Here is a 22,926-nt window from a genome sequence, read left to right as displayed (position 1 = left end):
TTTTTTTTTTTTGAGATTTGAAATCATCCCCTCACTTTAAGGGCGCTCTCTTCCGCAAGTCTAAAAGTGCTTTTTACTGTTGCGCTAACTTTTCCGAGGAAGCTGTGTCTGAGCTCGGTCATCCAATCAGAGCCTCCCATGTGTGGACTCTTCCTGCTAACCTGTCCTGGAGATATATATATATATATATATCTCTTTGTCGGTGTCCACTGTCCCTTCTGTGCCTCTGACTGATTTCCCATCAAACAAATGGTTTGTTTCGCTCTTCGGGATCTCTTGAGGTTGATTAGTTTGAAAGCGTTTGCAGTGTTCTCCTGATTAAGGCTTCCTCCCCGGTTTGCTTCCTTGTGTTGTCCTCCCTTTTTCTTAGTGTTTTGCGATTTGCAAATATCTCTTAAGGGTCTAATCCAAATTATATCGCATCATTGATTTAGTTTCCTTACCGTTTCATTTTCTGCTGATTTTCATCTAGACTTGGAGCAGCTTGTAGAGCCGGAGGAGGAGGAGCCTCAAAACCAGAAACCAACCGCCACGCCGCCCAGCACCCCCGTCAGAGCAGACGAAGGTAGGTTGCCCTGACATACTCGACACAGCCGGAGCGGCCCGGCTCTGCCTGGTTCGGCATGGGTTTTCTCCGGTCCTCTTGCTGGGTTTTGGGTCTTCTTTAGGGTCTACAGAGGAGACGCAGAGGCTCCTGCCCGCCCACCTGCCTGCCTGCCTGTCTTTGGGTGTGTTCATGTTGTGGTCTTTAATAATAATAATACTACTACTACTACTACAGGTGCTGTGTTTTCTGTAATAACAGGCCAAGAGGTTCTGATCATTTAACCAGGTTCATCCTTGAGAGATGGAAAATCACTGTAATTCAGTTTCCAGATGTAATGTCAGGAAATAGTTTGGAAAGACAATGACTGACATCTTTCTACTTTTATATTCATTTTTGTCCCTCTTGGTCTTTATTACTATTGGATTACACCTATAAGAGAACTGGTTCTAACTATAGTTGTTTAAATCTCCATTTAAACAATAATTGGCATTATTCCAGTCACCTCAAATTTATTTTATGAGCTACTGTCCGCATGAGGGAGGAAGAGGAAGAGTAGCTTTGAGCTCAGGTGTAATCTAATACCTGAAATGTTGTGTAACATATCTCTCGATGTTCAGTATCTCCTTTACCCCTTCACTTCCATTCTCCATCTTTTTGGGGTCTTCTAAGAATGGTTCCCAACCATTCTTTTTAAGATTGTCCTCTGGTATTTTCTTTCTCTCTTATTTCACATTTTTATTTATTTTGATTTAACACTGTGCTCGTGGTTTGATCTGCATAGACATTTGTTTCTACTTGTGCTTTTTCTTCTTTGTGGCTGCGATTACAATCAGGAGATGGAAATGCAAAAGAGTACCTGTTGCCATAGTAAGTACGTACTGTTCCACCTCCTAATTACCCATCACCCATCCATACCTGTGTTCGGTCATTTACCCCCTTTTGTTTTTTCTCTCTGCATGGCTTCACTAGTAGAGCTGTCCTGTGATCTGAACTAACCCGTTTGAACTCGGTTCTCTGAACTCCTCTGGATCTCTTTCTCGGGGTTGATGGGGGTTATTTCAGAGTCCCTCCTCCTCTTTTAATTAGACACATTTCACTGTTTCAAGAGTGTTAAAAAGTTTAAAAAAAGTAACTATTGCAAGAAATACGAAGAACTTGCTTTGATTGATTTGATTTATTTCAGATGTGATCCTCTGATCTGTAATATGCGTTAAAGATTAAATGATAAAGTCTAAACGAAAGTGGAGGATGTTCTTGAAGTAAACCTCACAACTCGCCAAACCTTTTTATGTTTATAACCTCTCTTTTCTTCCTGCCAATTATTCACTGTCAAAATAACCAAACCTCTCTTTGCACATAAGCACATGTTTATCACTGTTCTACGGCACTGTGTGTTGTTGTTTTATGGAAAGAAATGAAATCGGGTAATGTTTTAAAAATGTGTTGAATGTTGTGTTTGTCTTACAGACGAGTCCTTCACCAGGTACATCAGTGCTTTATTTGGGTGTCGCTTTCCAACCAAACTTGCTGCTGTCAGCTGTTGCAACTCACTGTTTAGCTTAAAGACGGTTGAGGTCCGGTGCTCTTGGCTGTGGTGGTGCTTTTTATTTTATCTGTCTCTGTTCTGACAGACACGAGAGATGTAAAATTCAGACTAATGTGGAGTGTTTTCTCGGGTCTAAAGGTTTTTTTTTTTTTGGTTTTTTTTCTCGCTGGTCTCCGTAGCATGTGAGCGATATTAAAAATAAACAAAGCCGTAGTCGCAACGTGTGAGCTTGTACCCGAGCATGAGGCAATGGTTCGGATGCTGGTGGTCCCTCTGGATGGTCGACTGAAGCTATCAAAGAAACGGCACTTGTTGCTTCTTGAGTCTTTTTGCTGGGAGTATCTTTAAAGGACGAAGCTGGCTTTTCTATCTTAACTATCTGGTGACGGGTGCATGATTTCAGACAGAATTGGGACAAAAGCAGAGCTTGTTTTCAGCGAGCGTGGGTTTTCACATTTTATGTTTTATTCCCATGAATCGGTCCCGTCTACTCTTGACATTTTAATGTGTCAAGTTGACTAAAATAAACTATTGCAGGGCTTCTTAGCCCAACGTAACCGTCCTCAGACGCTTACTGTAACACCCTGGGACAAACACAAAGGCTGGATTCATGCTCTACAGTTACATTATTTAAAAAATACACTATCTTGAAAACCGGAATCCGCATTAGCAAGTTGATATATCTTTTCAAGAATAATTTCTGCATTAATGGAAAGACGGATTACTGTAGTTAATTGTGATCTGTGAAAACAAGACATACATTTAAGACCAGAGGGAACAGCGCTATATAGTGTCTATACTCCCAGCAACTGGATTACATTGCTATTAAATAATTAACAAAGTCCTAATTTCATCTTATTTCTCCTTGAGAGCTGTGCCAGTTATACATGAATATAACTAGATCCCGCTCCCCTGACGTGTTGTGTTACCTCACTTGTGTTTATATCTCTATACTTCTGTGTTGTAGACTTTGATTTGTGTTTGTTTGTACACAGGGTGCAAATGAGCCAGGGAACTGCACTCATTAAGATTTCCCTGTTTAAATGAAGGTAAACACCAACATGCTGTGTATCAGCTTGGGCCTGTCAAAATGAGGATAATGAGAGCAAAGTGGTGCCTTTTGTTGCTTATTCTTAAAGCTAAAAATATGGTGAGTCTTTGCTTCTCTGTCATGTGATGTAAGAGAGACGCTGCATCTTGGTTTGGCTTTTGATCTGAGGAAGGTTTAGGTCAGTTTAAGGGTCCGGTGTAATATTTCATCAGCGTGTTTGTGAATCTAGTGGGAATGTTGCCTTTTGAAGTGTTAGTCCTTTGTACCCTTTATATTGCTTAAAGACGGTAACTGATTCTAAATCACGTGGATTTAATAACTTGTCCGGGGATCGATTGGCAGCAGCCTCAGTGGTGTGTGTGTGTGTGTGTGAGCTCAGCAGCGCAGATCCATCAGTCTGTCGTCCGAGATCAATAACTCTCCCCCTTCCTCCTCCCACCAGAGTCCTTACACGAGCAGACCTATAAGGACGAGAGCGACGCCGCCACCCTGAGACAGACCCTTCCAGACCTGACACCTGATGACCCCTCCGATGCCCCGGCACTTCCTGCCGAGGAATCCGCCCCCGCCGGCGCCGACGCGGCTGAGGGGGAGGAACCCGCTGACACTGGCGACCAGGAGGGAGAAGAGTCTCCCAGCAAATCCCCCTCCAAAAAGAAAAAGAAGTTCCGCACACCGTCCTTCCTGAAGAAAAACAAAAAAAAGACTGAGTCCTAGATTGGAGAATGTCTGATCGGTCCTCAAGGCTGGCCGCCGCCTTTTTTTTTTTTTTTTTTTTTTTTTTTTTTTTGTTTTTGTTTTTTTTCCCCTGCTTTTTGTCTGCACCCTTTGAGCTAGCCACAGTAAACACACAGTTATGCTTTTTTTTGTTGTTGTTTTGATATAATTCGTCGCTGGCTTATTAACCTGTTTTTCCTCATTAGTGCGTGCCAATTTTGTATACAGTGTAAAAATGATGGATTGCATAAAGGTTTTGAATTATTAGGGGCTTTTTTTTGTTTTTAGTTGCGAGTGATTCATTCTGTCTTCTCCGCTCCATCTGGCCTTTGATGCATGTCTATTACTACAGGCCCACACACTTACTGTGAGGTTTTAGGGTTTAATGCTAAACTGTTGTAACCACTAGAATGTATTGGGATTGTATCAAAAATATGTAAGTGTCTTTTAAAATCAATGAATGCAGAAAGAGAAGCTTGAACTCTCATTTAACTGGCGGTCATTTTTTTGATAGTTACAACCACAAATTGAATCGTGCTAACTTTACCACTGAAGCTAATTACATGTTAGCAGGCCGGGAGAACTACAGTTGGGATACTTTCTGTTGATTATTTATGGGAAATGCAGTCATACAAAGTCCATATTAATGTTTACGTAATCCAATATCTTCATTAAATCTTCCACAAGCTAAATCTCATCTTTGTGTTTGACTTTTTAAACTTAAGCTCTTCGACCTGAAAGCATTAAACACGGCCTTAACTTGCAGGTTGTGTAGTGCTGTAAGGTCTTCATGTGATGTGGAAGTTGGGTTAAATACTTCACAAAACCAGATGAACTCCTGCAGATGATGGTTTGAACCTACAGATTTTGAGCTAGAATCACAGCATGAGCATTGTGCTTTCTTTCTTTTTTTTTTTTTTTTTGTTTTTTATTCCAAGGGTTGATAACATATTTGCTACTGGCTGTAAGTGGTTAGTAGGAAGTAATGTGTAAAAAACATTTATTATTCTGATTATTTGAGCCTGGCTTTGCGTGCTGTGAGGGAGCACAGTGAACTTCCTCATTTTGAAACTCACTGGGAACTCGTTCCACATACTCGATCATAAACATAGATACAGATGTTCCAGAACATTTAAACGACGTCACTGTTCCGAAGCTGTGTAGATCAACCTGGATGGTTTCCAGTTGCAGTAAAGACACAAAGTACACTGGAGAAACTTTTTTTTTTTTTATTATTTAGCTGATGTGTAATCAATGGAGTGATTGCATATGAGCTGTGCTTGAGGTTGCAGGGCATTATACAAAGGCCGTCTCGTTGCATTGCTAACTTCTGTGTATTCATCCTGTTTTAGTAAAAGGCAAAACTAACGGGAAGCTTCACCTAATCTGAGACGCTTGATAAGCCTTTGTTCACAGATGTTGTACCTACATCGTTGCATACAAGCTGAGAATGTCTAAGTCATGAAGGGCTGCATCTAAAGAGTGCTTACAGTGTGTACTGCTCAACTACCCCTTTTATTTGAAATGTATTTTCTTAGCTTCAGTGTGCTAATAACAATACTTTAGTCCATAGTTGTTGTATTCTTTGTCTAATCTTCCAATTGAGATGTCTCAGCATTATTATATCTACAGATTTACCACTTCCACCTTTTTTTTTTTATGGTCCTGCCTCTTTTACAACCATGAATAAAATAAATCCACTTACCTTGAAAATCAATATTGTGTGATTGTAGTTATTTAAGTAAAATCTGCAGTGTAAATGTAGAAAGAGACTGTAAGGCATCTCCTTATATGCCCATATATGAGTCTATATAAGTATTTGTTGATAGATTAAGATGTATCAAGCATTTCACAAATAGCAACATTTAGTTTTAAGGTTTATTATCTGATTGGGTAATAACATACATTATTGTTCTGCAGAGCTTCTTTTGTCCTTTGTCTGTTCTTCTAATTATCTGTGTTCTGTATATTCCTTTATCTCCATCAACAAATTTAAGACTAATTTTGTGTCTTTGGTGCCTTACCTATTTTATTAAGTCTTACTAAAAGAATGTCCAATCTTCTGCTCTTTTTACGTATTAAAAGGCTTTTTAAATATTTTGGTTTGTTTCTTCAATTTATATAATTAGTTTGGTGTGTTAGCATGCTAACATTCCCTGATCAGCACAAAGTACAGCTGTGGGTGAAACTATTGGACAAAATTACAACTAATAAGTCAGGAGATCAAGGCTATTGCACCTCTGGGGACCATGAATATATCAAATTTCATAGAAGTTTATGCAGATTCTGTAATAAAAAATACAATTATTTTCACGTTATTAATGGGATAAGAATCAATCATTCTCATGTATTTGTGTTGGGATTGTTGTAAACTACTCTTTATTACACCATTTTTCTCTGTGTGACCGGTGCCCTTATTTTGAAGGATGAATTTATTCTCAACGCTAGGGGCGCTGTAGGATAATCTCATACCGGAAGTAGCTCCTGTCTTCTTCTTTGTTTTGAACTTTCACCTTAGACTTGTGCACGTTGGAAAACCAAGCGAAACAACGTGGATAGTACAAATAAAACAGAGTGGTATTTATTAAATTCAGAGTTGACAAAGCCAACGCGCCCCATGTTTCCTTCCGCCTGGATTTAATACCTCGACTCCTCTGCGCGGCTAAAAGGTAAACGCTGCCTCTGTGTGATAATGTCGGTTTGTTTACTAACTGTGGACGGCTCACAGTAAAGCTAGCTAGCTAGCTATAAAGTCGCTCCGTCTGTAATGTCAGTGATGTTCGCTCAATCAGTCCGCTAACGTTACAGATGGGGAAGGTACCGAAGAAGAAGAGGAGCCTCGCCGACAAGGTCCGCAAAACCAAGACCTCCACTGAAATCAAAAATAATCCCTTTGAGGTGAAAATCAACCGGAAGAAATTTGAGATTTTGGGGAGAAAAAGCAAGCATGATGTGGGTCTCCCTGGTGTGTCTCGATCCAAAGCCATTAATAAGGTGAGTTAGAGGAAATCTCATGTCAGTTACTTTCACACTTGATCTTTAATAACTGATCTCTCTGCGAGCAAGATTTCAGTAACACATGGTATGTAATCATACTATTAACTGACATACATAAAGCAAAGGGAAATATTGATTTGTATAAACAAACACCATCTGCATGTTAACACTCTGACTTTTTCCAGTTCTTCAATCTTCATCTTCTGATGATGTAGCCCAAAAAATTCTACACGTAGCACCAATTTTATGTGGTATTCAATTAATGCCATGAAATCAACTTTATTTATATATGTATTCATTGCAGTTGGTAATTATACCAAATGTAATTGTACCTAATTAACTGTAGAACATTTTTTGTTCGATGAGTAATTCTGACCGTTAAGATTTTCTGAGTTCATGCAAACAGAGAGTACTACGAACAGAACTAAGAGCAAGTTCCAGTGAGGATAAAAGAAGTATCTGTACAGGTAGCATTGGATTAAACATATTAAATATTACTTCTAATGTATGATTTTTATATGTATATGTGAGATTTTTGCTGCAGATCTGATAAATCGCTCGGTGCAACATTGCCGTAACTCTTGTGGTCGTCACGTGCAACTCTTTATTTTTCGGTCCGTAGAGAAAAGAAACCCTCCTGAAGGAATACAAACAGAAGGGCAAGTCCAGCAAGTTCATCGACAGACGCTTTGGGGAGTATGACACCAACATGGCGCCAGAAGACAAAATCCTGCAGAGGTTCGCGATGGAGAGACAGGTCAGTGATGTTGTTGTGATGTGTACAGGACACAGCAGGCCCCATTTGTCCCTGCTTTGACTTACTTCTGTAGTTTCGGCCTTCTGAATGATTCATTTGTTACTTAAAAATGTCAAACAACAAATCTCACTACGTATTTTTTTTTAACCCTCCGCCAAACTTTGCTTTATTACTCAGCGTGTCCACGATAAGAAGGATCTGTACAACTTGAACGAGGAGGAGGAGCTGACTCATTATGGCCAGTCGCTGGCTGAGATGGAGAAGTTCAACGACAATGTGAACAGCGACGATGAATCAGAAGAGAAAGGTCTTTTATCAGGTGAGTGTTGCTGGTGTCCAAACACCATTTACATATTTTGGGATTTAAACATAAATCATAAAAAAGACTCCCTACTATATCGTCAATGGCTTTACATTCCCAGCCCACAGCTGGATTTGATAAGTCGTGTTATAGGTGACAGTCTGGTACATAATAGTGACACGATTTCTCTTTCTCGTCCAGCCGAGCTGACCGCCACCCACTTTGGAGGAGGAGGTCTCCTCAGAAAGAAAACCTCAGAGGAGCAGCAGCAGGAGGGGGAAGACAACCACCACAGAGCCAAGTCCAGACAGGAGCTCATTGAAGAGCTCATCCAGAAGTCCAAGCAGGAGAAGGTGAGCCGGTAACAGTTTGAGTTAATCCCACATTACAGCATCCTGTTGCTGTAGAATGTTCTCTACCACAGCGGAAAATAGTCCCCAACAAATACACCATTTACTCCTGTTAGAGTAACTTCAGCTTAATGCTGCTCGCTGACATTATTTAAAACATGAAAGTGAGCTTATTTGTGCTCCAGATGATTAACCTCTTTCATTTATTTTGACTTTTTCAGCGGGAACGACAGGTGAGGAAAGAGGAGTCTCAGGAGCTGACTGAGAAGCTGGATCTGGAATGGAAGAGCATCCAGGCTCTGATGGTGAAAAAGACGCCCAAAGGTGAACGCGTCGAGGAGGAGAAGCCCAAGGTAGAGTCACAGCAGTCAGCGAAATGTTGTTCCTCCTCTATGTGCGTTCATTCATCGGTATCGGAGCCTGATATTTATTTGTTCTCTCTCTGTTTCCTCTGTGTGCTGCAGCTGGAGCAGTATGACATGATGGTCAGAGAGCTGGTCTTCGAGATGAAGGCTCAGCCGTCGGAGAAGCTGAAAACCCCAGAGGAGCTCGCCCGCGAGGAGAGGGAGAAGCTGCAGAAACTAGAGGTATGCTTACCGTGCAAAGGTAACACTTTCATCTCAAAACGCAAAACAACTTCTAGTCGTTAGCACATATTTTGATGCTCTCTTTGTGCTCTGGTTTTCTTCCTAGGCGGACCGCCTGAGGAGGATGATGGGAGATGAAGTCGGGGAGAGTTCAGGGAGTCAAATCCACATCTCTGCCGATGACCTCAATGATGGCTTTATCCTGGATAAGGAGGACAAGAAGACCCTGTCCTATCAGGTGAGAGACGACGCAATACAACCGCTTTTTGTCGATTTATGTGTTAATACAGAACGTGTTAAATTCACATTTCTTTTGTGAGTCCAGGATGGAAAATGGAACATTGAAGAGGAGCCCAAGGAAGATAAGGATGGAGAGGATGATGAAGAGGGACAGAGTGGAGATGATGGGGAGTCAGAGGATGAGGATGAGGAGGAGGAGGAGGAGGAGGAGGAGGAAGAAGAAGATGGAGATGATGATGAGGGGGAGGAGGAAGAGGGGCAGGAGGGCAGCAGTGAGGATGAAGATGGTCACTCTGACCTGGAGTCTGAGCAAGAAAGCGAGGATGAGGAGACAAAAGAGGACAGCGCCAAACCGAGTCTGAGCGAAGAGGAGATGAAGGCCCAGCAGGAAGCGGCTAAAGCAGAGCTCCCATACACATTTACTGGTAACTACACAGTACATGTGTACGAAAACTATGCTCAAAGAAGCCTGTCTTTTCTTTTGGAGTTGATCTTTGTGTGAGACGTTGCTTAGATGAGTATCGTCAGCATTCTCCCGTTTTAATAATGTGTTTTACTTCTTCTCTCAGCTCCGGAGAACTACAGCGACCTGACAGACTTGCTCCATGGCCACACCCCCGACAACCAGCGCCTCATCGTGGCCAGGACTCAGAAAAGCAACCACGCTAGTTTGGCTGTAGGCAATAAGCTCAAACTGCAGGTAAACTACAGAGCAGGCGATACGTTTCTGTAAGCGCGGTGCATTTGTCTCTGTAGCCAGTGTTTAGGCTGCGTTCGCGACCGTAAAGGACTTAACATGTTATCTCTGTTTGTCTCAGAAACTGTTTGGCTTCTTGTTGGAGTACATCGGAGAACTGGCCACCCGGAGTCCACCTGAACTCACCACCGTAGATAAGCTCATACCGTGAGTTCACAAAGTTTCTCTCTGTCTCTAGTTTTAACCGCTGATTTAAATATGTGGTCCTCAAAACAAAACATATCTGATCATTCCTGCACTGTTTCTCTCTCTCTCTCTGTATCTCTGTGTAGAGAGTTGTACACTATGTGTCAGATGTTTCCAGAAGCAGCCTGTAAGGCCATGCAGAGCATCCTCGGAGACGCTGGTCATAGCACGGAGGAGGTGCTGGAGGTCAAAGGGCACATTGCTTTCCCAACGCTAGACATGGTATGGATTATTTGATACCATTAACAAGTCCTCTTTGTCAAGGGTGTAGGTTTGGAGGAAAATATACTGTTCTATAATATCTATTCATATATTTACTACAAATACTGATTTATCTTTGTTTAATTCTAGTGTCTTGAATCACATTTTTAAAACTGAAAAACATAAGGAGATGGTAAAATGATTCTTGGGATCAAACGACAGTATTTGTTCCTCATTCTCTCCTCTGTCTGTGACAAACAGCTACAGCGTGTGTGTGTGTGTGTGTGTGTGTGTGTGTGTGTGTGTGTGTGTGTGTTCTTGTGTTTGTAGCTCATCTACCTGAAGGTGACAGCCCTGCTGTTTCCTACCTCAGATTTCAGACACCCAGTTTCAACTCCGGCGCTGCTTTACATCAGCCAGGCTCTCACCAAGGTACACAGTCTGTTTACTGTCTGTGTCGTTAGATCAGTGTCTGTATTGTTCTCTGACTGTTCTTGTCTTCCTGCCTCTCGAATGGGATTTCACAATTTCTCATTCTGTTTGAACCCAGCCCTTCTCTTCTCATTAGTCACCCTTTTTTGTGTTTATTTCCATATATACTCCTCAAACATTTTCAATTGGAAGTTTTCCAGGTTATGCAGTTGTTTTATTTCCACTGCTGCAGCTGAAGCACTCAGTGTTTACACGGCCGTTATATGAAGTGAAAAATCAATGTGGCTGGACAAATGGATGCTTTGTTTTCAGCACTAACGCCATGAATCACACCCGTGTTTCTTTTACCTGTGATTTGTACGTCCTTAGTGTCCAGTGAGATCATTACAGGACGTGACGTCGGGCTTAGCGCTGTGCTGCCTGGGAGTGGAGTACGTCACTTTTTCAAAGCGCTTCCTGCCCGAGCTCATCAACTTCCTGTCTGGAACGCTGCATCTGGCCGTGCAGGACAAGACCTCTATAGGTAGCCGCGTGCTCATCTGAAACGACACATTTACACAATTCTAGCGTGCTTTTTTTTTTTTGTGTGTGTGTGCCAGCATTGGTGAGGTGCAACAAGACTTTGACGTTGTGTTGCAGGTTACACTGTGGTGCCGCCCTTTAGGCCATCGGGGAAGTGCAGTGATCTGCTGGTGTTGTCGGACTCCGAGTCCCGCAAGAGCTGGACAAAGAAGAGCCTTCCATTGTCTGCGACCCAACGCCTGGAACTCAGAAATGAGCCGGACAGAGATCACCACAGGTAGGAGGGGAAGATGTTTTTTTTTATTTAAAGGAATAGTTCAACATTTTGGAAATATGCTTATTTTCTTTCTTGCTGAGAGTTGGATGAGATGAATCAATACAACTGTCTGTCCATTAAATATGAAGCTAAAGCAAAGAGATCATTATCTAAGCTTAGCATAGCATGAGTGGGAATAGGAAAGCAGCTAGCCTGGCTTTGTTCAAAAGTGAAAAGAAATCCACATTTGAGCACTTTTAAAGCTCATTAATGAACATGTTCTACTCTTCAGTTATTATGCTGAATAAACTAGGTAAGCTAACCGTAACATTGAACAATCAGCAAAACATTTTCTTCATCAATGTGATGCACATCTGCATATTTTTCCACATGATTACTATTAACCAATGCTTTTTCCTACCAAAAATATATATTAGCTTTGGAAGATTCCCACTTGATTTGTCTCAGGCAGCCAAAGTGTCATTATTAGCTTCTGTTGAACTTTAAAAAGTATATTTGTACAGAGTGAGGACTGTAGGTTTTGTTCCCCATCTCTTCCATTGGAGAAACATTGTGTGTCTTCTCAGCCTGTGTGGACAGGAGGAATAATTAACCTATCCAGGCTGATCAGAAAGCTTTGGATGACAAGAACACTCTCGTCATTTCTTTATTCAATTACTGTCCATGGTTTATGTGTTCACTGTCCCAAAAATGATTTCTAAATGAAAGCCTCCCCAGACGTTGTTTTGTATAAACCGCTGACCCCCAGAGACATGGCATTCAGAAGCAACACATCTCAGGATGCCTTAATTGGCCATTCAGAGTAGAGTATGAAACAACACCATCTAATAACACCATGTAATAACACCATGTCATAACAGCAGGGAACACTGGTCTGGAGACAGTTAGATGCCCAGAGAGAGAGAGAGAGATGGAGATGAAGTGTGTGCATGTTTGTGGGCTTCCACTGTTTGTTTTATTTTCTTTAAACAATTGCTTCACAACATATTATTAAAAATGCAGTGGAATAAATGTGTGATGAGGGTCGTTGTTAATGTACGAGTATGAAAGCTATGAAGAGCCATCACACGGTGTTTACCTGCACAGACTGTGCTGCTCAGAGCTGATACATCCACTCTTGTGACTGTGATGAGTCGCCAGTGTGCTTTCACACAGCAGCTGCTGTGTGGGCACAAAGCAGAGCTTGTAAACAGGCTTCAGTGCACGGGCGGCGAGTATATACATTTTTATTTGTACTCAACTAAAACTGATACTCATAACATGCCATGAACCGCTCTGACCCAAAACTCGAGCACAGTTATGTTGGAGACGGTTTAATTTGATTAAACGTATTGACTATTCGTCAAAGAAAGTGAAATATACCTGTGAGTGACAAAGAACAAACCCCAATCTTAATAAATCCCAAACTATAAAGGTGAGATCTGTCTCTCCGCAGGTTGATGTGTCTGTCTACTTGCCTGGACCTGGTGAAGCGATGCTGTCTGCTCTACAAAGACCTCACGTCCTTCGCGTGCGTCTTTCAGCCAATCGGAGCGCTGCTTTCCAAACACCTCTCAGCCCAAACCTTACCAGAGCTTTTACAGGTTGGTGCCAAAGAGAGTTTTTATACGGCGAGGTCTCGCTTTTTGTCGCTAGAAGTATCGGATTCTCAGTTTCTCCCTAATTGTGATATTTGTTGCAGGAGCTCCGCGCTGAGATCCTGGAGAGCATCGGCAGTGCTCCCGTGACTCGCAGTCGGCTGGTTTTAGAGAGGAGGAAGCCGATTCCTCTGAAGCTGCTCACACCCAAGATTGTTGAAGTGTAAGATGTAATCCAATGAGTCCAAAACATCTGCTAAAATGAATTTCCTCATCTGGAAACGTGAGATGAAACATGCACATTTGCATGACCGCAGCATTTGCTTTAAAGACCTCATTTGCTTCTTTAATATTTGTCAGGTTGGACTATGGAAAGAAACGTGGCAGCACCAGAGAGGAGAGAGAGAAGGAGCGACTGAAGCACAAGTACAAGAAGGAGTTTAAGGGCGCTCTGAGGGAGATCAGGAAGGACACGCGCTTCCTGGCCAGAGAAAAGCTCAATGAGGTCATGGACAGGTACGGATAACGTAGAGTGTCCATGTGGAAGAGAAACAAGAATGTTTCTGTGAGAGAGAAAAAAAAGCCTTTAACTTGTTGCGCGTTCTGTGTTTCAGAGATTCGGAGAGAAAGAGGAAAGTGAGGGAGCTCTTCGGCAGCTTGGCCACTCAGGAGGGAGAGTGGAAGGCCCTGAAGAGGAGGAAGGAGAAGGGGAAGGGGAAGTGAAAACACAGAATCTCACTCATCGTATTTCTTTCCGTCGTCTGTTTCCTGTCAAGTGGACGTCTCTCATCCAGATGTGGATAACGGTCCTGTTCAAGGTTGACATCTGTGGAACTAGGAGCCGTTTTGTACTTAGATTCTTTTTTTAATTGCGTGATGGGACAAATTCAACTTCCTTGTCGCAGCATTTTATAGTGTTTGACAAATAGCTGTCAGAAACAAACACCCCAAGTTGTCACATATTATGATGTAGGCGTTTGATGCGAATATCGGATACTGTTGTTGGAAGTGTCAGTCAACACAGCAGTTAATACTCGGTTTGCATTCTTCTTGTTTTACCACCAGAATCCATCACCACAATGTGCTTACAGGCAGGAAATAAATGAGTCTTTATGTTCTCTGCTTTCCATCCTCCTTTTTTCCAGTCAAGCTCAGTTTTATTCCCATCATGATAAAAATGCATAAAGTCAAATGCTATGGTAGAGAGGATTGGTACTGTTCTATTACATAAAGCTTATGGATCGTTCAGTGGGCGTTCAGATGCTCCCATCATTTCCCAGCTGCTTCTCTCTCTAACTGATTTATGTGCGATCAGATGCAATGCCATGTTAGTGTAGTTGTAATACAGACAAGTATATTTCTCAATGATCAAAAGTGGCGATGTGAGGGCACCAAAACTCAGAATCATGAAATAAAGCAGAAACAGACGTCACGTTGTCACAGTAGCCGTCTCTGCGTGGAGCTGCGATGAGCAGTAACGAGGAGCCATCGGCTACTTTGAGTCGGCGGGGATGCTCCAGGAAACGGCAGCTGACAGGTGTGGACTATAACGAGCGAGGAAGTGCACGCCTCTCTGCAGGGTTCATTAGTAAGACATCGAAGTGAAAAGTAGAGAATTAGATGACTCACTGTGTTCCTGGGAGTGCTGCTCTTTAGGGAAACTGTTGGGAGGGATTCACAAAGGCTGTTTACACCTGGAGGAAGTGTGGCTCTAAACATGCTCTCAAGTAGTGGTAAAAAAGATGTTCTGTGGTTGTAGATGGATTTGTAGTGAGCAACATGTCAAGGGACACGTGGGACATCTGTTAAATGGAGCTGAACTGTCGGAGTTGTTTGCAAGGACAGACCTTTGTAAGTGCATGTGTTGCTTGTCTTTCCCTCTGCTGCTTACAGCACACACCCAAGGCCAACGTGTTCTATTGTAATAACACGCTGGTTGGTTCAGTGGCTGCATGCAGGATTATCACCGCCTTTAAACCAAATGCCAAGAGACATATTTCCCCCTGATGAAAATACCAGTATATCCAATCATGAACCCGTTGAGGCCAAAAAAATCTTGGCAGATATCGAAATCCCTAAAACAGCAACCCATTATTGGTGCACATGTCCCCCAGAATGAGCAAAACTACAGCAACGACACCTTTTCTTACTTAGTTTTATTCAACACAACTCCAAATAAATTAATTTTTGCAGAGGTTAAGCCGAGTAGTTATACATGCTCTTGATTTCCAAAAGTCCATTCAGTATGAGATATTTGTCACAGCGGTGATAAATTAAAAAAATACAATATGAATGCACAAATAGTTCAGCACTTTTTTTTAGTCCACCGCGAAATACAGTGACAGTACACAGACAAAAATAGAATATCATTACACTTCCATTTCAAACAGATCACTGTAAATTCATCATTAATATAGAGACACTTAGGTGCTTGAAGTGGTGTATTTCAATGTTTGAGCAAATGACATAGCCACACAAGTGAAGACAACACACATATAGACCCACACACACACACACACAGACGTTTACTCACTAATCACAGCCGGTCACTTTAAGGACTGATGTGTTAAAGGCACACACACATACTCACACAACATCTCTCATTCTGTACATTTACCCACACACTGCTGTACAGACGTATGCAACAACACACACACACACACACAGATGTTGGGCACAGACTCCATAAAGCACCAAAAAACGAGGCACAGCGGGACTTGGCAGAGCGACATGGAATGTTTCGGTCGTTGATCATTGGTCTCCGATTGTGAAGCTCTCAATCAGTTGTCGTCGGTGTCGTCCTGAGAGAGAAGAGGGACAAGAGGTGGGCGCTGAGTTTGCTGTCCTTGAATGAAGCATCAGCATACAGCGGGGATGATTATAGAACCAGATGAGGTGATGTTACGACACCTATTAAGATGTGTTCTTTGTCCTTAACAAGTAAGAAATGTTCATTTGTTTTTCAGCTTTGGAAGATAATTAAACAGGTTTGGGAGACAATCCTGACTAAAATGTGTGCAATTATTACACATTTAGGATGACTTTATATTCCAGTTTTAGGCTGATGAGAGAAGAAGAAATCTCCTCAGGTGTATTCAGATTATAGTGGTGTGAATTTAATCGTACCACTGTTTTTTATGGGAGGAAAAACACGCAGTAAAAGTAATTTTTGGCATTGCATCAAACACTTGACAAACACCAAAATGAGTGTCAAACACCAAAATAATTGAAAAATGAAAATGCCAAACATGTCCCTTGTGATGCACAAGGGTTAAACAGTCTGTCTTCTCTATCACATAAACTGTTCCTTCTTTAACTTTGAAATGCGGCTTCATATTATAAATAGACTTTTGCTCGTGGAGTCTTACCTCCGTAGCCTCAGTCGGGTCCGTATCAACCGGTGACTCTGCCATGTCCTGTGCTGCTGAGGCGTCATCACTCTGGGAAAAGACAAAAAGGAATAGCTACTTACTTTTACTCTGAATATGATTTTGCTATATGCATGATCTCATGGGAGTTACTGTCTGTTTAATGTAAAAACATGGGGACCAATTTGGGAAGCCTGTATATGCATTTTCACATTTTTTTGAGAAAACAATGAATAGAGAAAATAATCAGCAGATGAATCTAAAATGAAAACAATAATTAGTTGCAGCCCCCAGACACAAACATCTGGATCATTTATGCAACATTATATAACACAAGTTTAAAAGGTAAACAACACAGAATTCATCCCGTTCCTGCTTTGTCCCTTCATACATTAAGAGGCGCTTGCACTCATTTCATAACGATCATTATGATTGGTGGTCATTTCCAGAGAGTGGGCTGCTGAGAACGAGACGAGACATGAAGGGGAGGTGAGGGTGTGTGTGTGACGCCCTCCACACCGTGTCGCTGAACTGACCTTCCTTAATGGGGAGCGGTCACAGTGCGCTGACGTGCGCATGCGTGTATATGTGTGGGACACGCTCACCGGCGGCCGACATAACCTTAAACCACTTACTGCACCTTCTACTCCTGCTGTTGCATTTAACGCCACCCAGCGAGCCTCCACCTGGTCACCCAGCAGAGCTAGAGACATGTGTGCTCATGTACACACACACACACACACACAAAACGCACAGCTGGACTGCCAATAGACAACACCTCGGCCAAAAGTTAAAGATTTGTTCGCTTTTCAGGACAAATCAAACCTAAAATATCTTAGTAAACCACCTTCCAAATCAAAATCAAAGTAACACCTGGCCTCCATTCTGCATTGTTTCAACGGTGAAATTGCCTCCGGGGACGTGAAAATATGGCAGCCTCTTTTATTGCATGTCGCTGAAAAGACCTGAGCAATAAGTCGAGTTGTTGTTGGCCATTTTCTATTTCCTGTCGCGTCTCCTCCTCAGGTCCCCACCACTCCACCTACCACGCTCCATCTCATTGTCTCTTTCCTCTCCTTCTACCTCTCTGGCTTTTGCTGTCTCCTGGTATGAGTCACCAGCAGCTGATGAATCGGAGAAACAACTAGATGAGATTAATCAGACTCTGCATCCCACCTTCCTCTGTGTGTGTGTGTGCGTGTGTGAGAGAGACAGACACACAGGAGACCATCTTAGATATGCTCTCTCAACCTGGCATCAATTTTTTAATCAAATCAATATTTAATGGCTAATGATGGTTAAACGAGCACAAGCTGCTGCCGTCTGCGTGTCAATCTCTCGCTGGGAATACCAGGATTTTATTTTTGTGTTTAGTTCTCTCTGTTTGTCCACCATATCTCCATCAGTCATGCGCACTCTGTGTCTGTTTGTCCATCTGTTTGTCTGTGCTGCCTGCCAGTTCGGCTCGTCATCCTCGTAATGAGGCTGATCTCATTCCAGGTGGAGCTCCATCAGTGTTTTATCCCTCAGGGTGAATATTAGCCATCTAGCCGCCTTAATATCGTAAACCCCTTTGTGGGAAAATACCACAAGCATCGTTTGATCGTGAAATCAAATGCAGCAAATGTCAGCAATGAAGGATGGCACCAGTAGTGGAAAAATTATTTGACTGCTTCATTAAAAGATCTGCTTGTAGAGGTGTCAGTTGTTGCCATTGGCAGGCAAATAACTTGGTGATTTCTTTGGTATCTTATCTTTTTTGTCTTGTACTTTTCACAGATCGCAGCCAATTGAAGCACAGCTGAAGACGTGCGTGTGCATGTGTGCTGTTATCTCTTGGTGTCTAAACTGTGTTAATTAAGAGGCGGGAGATCGAGCATCACAACAAACATTTCAACAAAGTGTCCAAAGGCCCAGGGAAATGTTTGATTGGCTTATCATTTGCTGCTACTCACAACGATGTCACGAGAGACGCGGGTAATTACAGGCAGATTTAGTCGTCCTCTCAGAATCACATCCGGTTCTCACACCTTATTAATCCAGATACAAACCACAGGGTCGTGTAACTGCGATGGTTTGAGACAAAGGAAGAACAGTGTAGGAAAACGAAAGCAGAGCATGAAGGCCATCTGCTCCCTTTTGTTGCTCTGCCTGCACTGATAGATGGTGTAAAGTAAAAGTAGTGATTAAGGGATAGTTACTCAAAGCTTTTGTTTACATTCAGTGTTTCTCACCAATACCCACAGCAGGTATCCTTTAGGTCTGACAAACCTTTTGAATTCTCATTAAAAAAATAAAAATAAAAAAAAAATGTGAACATGTTTACAATCATGTTTACTTGCAGTCTTCTTTTTGGTGAATTGATTCCCTTTTTTTTTTTGCACTTAACCAGTTGTCGATCAGAGTATTGTCGTGAAATGATCGAGTGTGCATCGCTTCCTTGAAATGGTAGCTATAGCCCCGACTGTATCAAAAAAAAAAATCGACATGAACAGCTGTCAAAATCTTCGCTAGAGGGCAAGAAAGAAAAGGAGAAAGGAAAATCACGCTTCGTGTTTGACTCGTGTCGCAGCAGTAAATTATTTGCTGCAGTAAACTGCCCTTACCTCCTCCTCCTCCTCCTCCTTTGGACAAACGATGGCCTGAATGACAAGACGAACAATGCTGGGAAGCTAACAATGTGCAACGGCTTTCATTTCAGAGAGGAAAGACAGGCAGTAGATATGAGAAGTGATGACAAATGACTCAAGGTAAGGAGGCCATTTTGAGTTATAGCTGGCAGCCACTGTGGAGAGATGTGCTGTGCTGCAAAGATGCGTTATTGTATATCCATGTCTGGACAAGTGTGAGCATACTGCAAGTGTGGTCAGACGAGCACAAGTTGCACTGGAATTTTAATTCTCCCTTTTGTGTAAGGAAAATATAATTATTTCCTTATTCTGTATATATATTTTTAAATATAAGATTAAAAACTGGTTTTGGACATGTTTTTTGGGAACTGTTTAAATCCCTACACGGAGTAACAGAGTACAGAATCAGTAACGTATGAAGAGCTCAGATCACTAAAGCAACAGCTAACAACTTCCGCCCTGTAGCTGGTTAGCTGCTTTTGTGGCTGTTAGAATTAAAGTGATATTATGAACTATATTAAGTGCCAGGCCACAAAAATATTCACCAATCACAGATCAAATCGGACCTCAAAATTCTCACCCGCACATGAATGCACTACTGTAGAGGGCGGTATTATCAACAGAAAAATAGATCAAACTTATTCATTTTGGTACACATTTGAACCCAAATAAATACATGTCAAGTCAAAACAAATACAAATGATGGCCTAGATATATACTGATTCCTTAAAAATGAAAAAAAAAAAAAAAAACATTGAAAAGTGTCTTCCTTACTTGTTTGCCCGGATCCTTCTTGACCAATCCAGTGGCAACGACAATGTTGCCGGCTCCCTCCACCGTTTTGTGGGCCACGGCAGTCACCCCGGTGACCATGGCTCCACCCACCTGTGACACTCCAGACACGGCTGTATGGACGAGAAGAAGAAAGGCATTGGAGAAGGGTGCATCTCTATAGAAACCCAACACCAGTCTGAGGATTAGCATGGAGAAAAATAAGCATCTCAAAATACATGGATCCATCGTGATTAAAGGGATTTGTAGATGTTAGTGAAAGATATTGACAGGAACGTTTATGCTTAACATCATATTGATTTAATACTAACACATTGCTTCGATGGGTGTGCTAAAGGAACAACCATAAAGTCAGGAAACAGAAATATTTTTGGAAATGTGCAATCCAACAATTAGGTTGGACAAAAAGCTTGTGCTCTTTCTTCTTTCAAATAGTCTCATGTTATAAATAGTGCTATTGCTTGAATATAGGATATTAAGTAACATTAAGAAGGATGAAAGTTGTCACGTCGAACAACATGGGGGAGGCTACATTCTGCATTACTGCACCTGGAGTAACGCTTCTAGTTGGAACGCCCTACAAAGCGGTTTAAGACTGGATCGCCACCTGTCGCGTCATTTGGCTAACTGATAAAAACCTTGGGAACAGCCTGAGGCACTTTCCTTTCACTTCACCGGGTTTCACCCCACCTTTCACTGTCTGAGCGCTGCATTGTTGTGTAATGTGTGGTTTTGCATATCAGTATCTGATCCTGTCCTTCTTGTAACTTTTATGTAAACATAAACTGTTTTGGAAAGGCGTGTCGTAAATATACATTTTCTTTTAATTCAGTGAGGCGTCATTCTTCAGTCAACGGTGAAAAAGTCAATCAGTACAGATATTCTCTTGATATATCCATTCAGAACAAAGCTGCTCGATCTGCATGTGCTAAATGTATTTACACCAGTGGTTCCCAACCTGGGGATCAGGGCCCTAACAAAGGGTTGACAAGTTCAAATTCGAGGGGATGCGAGACTATTAGCAGTATAGGACTACAGAAAAAAACAACACTTATACAACCAGTGACATGGGGTCATAAGTATAGCTTTATTTTAGAGGGCAGCAAGCCAAAAAAAGGTTGGGAACCGAATGCTCTGTACTGGTGGAACGCATTTACACATAATGATTAATCACAACTAAGATGCACTTTGATATAAGGCATCATACAAGGACCTCCTAAAAACAGATTATGCAGATCATACGGTCTAATGTAGGCTGGTATCACTGAGAAAAAAAAAAAATATATATATCCTCCCTCACTTAGTGGCTAAGACACTTTGTATAACCACATTTCCAAAAACACTCACTTTACTCGCGGCTATGTTACAACAATACAGCCATCTCCCTGGATGCCTAGAACAGGAAGTCTCCCCCAGGCTCCTCTGCTTGTTATGTATGACAAATGGCGGGGCCGGGCCCATGGGTGGGTGTTAGGCAGGTTGTGTGGAGTAAGACGGTGAAATAAGACACCTGCAGAGTTACAGAACATCTCTCTTACTGACCACCTGTGGATCCAGTGAGATTACTCTCTTTCTGCTTTTATGTCAAAGATCTATTGTGTAAAAAAAAGCAGCTGCAGTTTACAAAATGCGTAAATTAATACACTTTGTTTTTTTCAGACCAACAAGAGAAATGGAACAGATGCATTAAAGCCTGAATTAATAAATGATGTTACCTGTTGTGACTCCATCCTTTGTCTTGGTACCTGAAAGGATGCAGGTGAAGCTCAATTAGTCAGAAAATATGAACAAAACAAAAAATGAAAAATAAATGCACTTATTCATTCAGGCTCAGAGTGAGTGTTGTTGCGTAATAATAATGATTGCAACATATTCACAAATCAATTGAATTCCCAGCACTCACCGACAAACATGACCCCATCTTTCGTCATCTCAGCTGCTCCACTCACTCCCTGCTTGGTTTTCTCCGCCACCAACACGACCCCATCCCTGGCTTTGGAGAACCCCTTCTTGAACACGTCCATGGCTGCTCGATCGGCTCCCAAATTAGCACGCAGCTGTGAGGACGTCAAATAAATGAACAAATAAAATTGAGACGGCACTCCCGGATCGAAGCGTGTGACACCAAGACACTAAACCGATGCCACCGCCCTACGGTTCTCTCTGACGGGCTTGGTGGAGCCGATACCACCGTCTGAAATGTTTGAGCAGTTGATACAAGCTGCTGAAAAATGCCACCTGTAACTGATTACAGCCCAGCTGAGAAACCATGAATGGATTTACTATCCATTTCAAATTTAAAAGAAACTGTTACATTGCAGCGCGATTAGAACATAAAATAATGATTTAGCTGTTATTCTTGAATAAAGGATGTTTAAAAAAAAGAAATATTGTAAGAGAACAATAAATAAAAGAGCTGCGGTTTACGCACCTGTTCGCTTCAACTTCCTTTAAACCGAATGTGGTGAGTCTTCCGGGATGACAGCGGAGATTCCCCCAAAGGGCAGTGAAACCGGTTTATTCTCTCCGAACTACAACTGTACTCTCAAACACGATCTCGTGTGTGTGTGTGTGTGTCTGTGTGTGTGTGTGTGTGTGGTTCCTAACAGACAGACGCTCCACAGGTTTGACAGACGCCTCCTACGTGATGGAGAAAGAGCGATTAAACCCCGTGATGTTGATGCGAGAGAAGAGATGCTCACACACACACACACACACACACACACACACTCACTCACACAAACATTCACACACAAAGATTACGTAGCCCTTTCTGTACGTGGGTTGCCCACAGCATGTAGGTGCAGCACGGCACTTAAAATCGTCAGCTGGCTGAATGCATCTGCGGCCAAACTACTAATTAGTGACAGTATAATTATGCAAAATAACACGACTGGGCTGATGATCACTGTTTCAAATGTGAGTAAGATGTCCCCAAAGGAATCTTTTGCATTGTAGCCTAAATCAAAAGGTCATGTTGGAATTTACTTTAAGAAGGTTACACTCATTGAAGTCCATTTTTTTTTCAGTTTTTACTATATTTTGGATTTAAAAAACAACGACACACCTTTTAATATTCATATTGCCAAAA

The 22,926-nt window shown here is 42.0% G+C and overlaps 3 protein-coding genes across 18 annotated transcripts in view; 2 read left to right on the top strand and 1 right to left on the bottom strand.

Annotated features, from left to right (window-relative positions):
- add1 (adducin 1 (alpha)) overlaps window positions 1–5,578 on the top strand; it is a 21,105-nt gene extending 15,527 nt beyond the window's left edge. For 6 of the 16 annotated variants that reach the window (XM_031859947.1, XM_031859945.1, XM_031859944.1 and 3 more), the window contains 2 exons: window positions 473–565; window positions 3,587–5,578. In XM_031859947.1, the coding sequence (XP_031715807.1) occupies window positions 473–565; window positions 3,587–3,861 (368 nt within the window). In that variant the 3' untranslated portion in view covers window positions 3,862–5,578. The other 10 variants (XM_031859950.1, XM_031859958.1, XM_031859959.1 and 7 more) reach the window with 10 other exon arrangements.
- Window positions 5,579–6,055: 477 nt separating this feature from the next.
- On the top strand, window positions 6,056–14,163 carry nop14 (NOP14 nucleolar protein homolog (yeast)). Its single transcript, XM_031859941.1, has 19 exons — window positions 6,056–6,530; window positions 6,670–6,855; window positions 7,481–7,615; window positions 7,793–7,934; window positions 8,118–8,269; window positions 8,488–8,619; window positions 8,731–8,853; window positions 8,960–9,091; window positions 9,179–9,518; window positions 9,663–9,793; window positions 9,912–9,997; window positions 10,123–10,258; window positions 10,568–10,669; window positions 11,039–11,192; window positions 11,309–11,468; window positions 12,904–13,051; window positions 13,150–13,268; window positions 13,406–13,561; window positions 13,660–14,163. Exons 2-19 carry the CDS (start codon window positions 6,670–6,672, stop codon window positions 13,766–13,768), a joined length of 2,643 nt encoding a protein of 880 aa, XP_031715801.1. The 5' UTR covers window positions 6,056–6,530; the 3' UTR covers window positions 13,769–14,163.
- Window positions 14,164–15,185: 1,022 nt separating this feature from the next.
- LOC116390364 (alpha-synuclein-like) lies at window positions 15,186–22,567 on the bottom strand. The gene is made up of 6 exons (XM_031859961.1): window positions 22,267–22,567; window positions 21,739–21,892; window positions 21,551–21,580; window positions 19,818–19,948; window positions 16,414–16,485; window positions 15,186–15,846 (listed from the first exon to the last, which is right to left on the bottom strand). Exons 2-6 carry the CDS (start codon window positions 21,857–21,859, stop codon window positions 15,826–15,828), a joined length of 375 nt encoding a protein of 124 aa, XP_031715821.1. The 5' UTR covers window positions 21,860–21,892; window positions 22,267–22,567; the 3' UTR covers window positions 15,186–15,825.
- Between the last annotated feature and the right edge of the window lie 359 nt (window positions 22,568–22,926).

Source organism: Anarrhichthys ocellatus, unplaced genomic scaffold, assembly GCF_004355925.1.
Source record: "Anarrhichthys ocellatus isolate YVR2014 unplaced genomic scaffold, GSC_Weel_1.0 scaffold23, whole genome shotgun sequence".
Lineage (NCBI taxonomy): Eukaryota > Metazoa > Chordata > Actinopteri > Perciformes > Anarhichadidae > Anarrhichthys > Anarrhichthys ocellatus.
The sequence above is the reverse complement of the archived record's forward strand: the minus strand, read 5'-3'. Positions and strand labels throughout refer to the sequence as shown.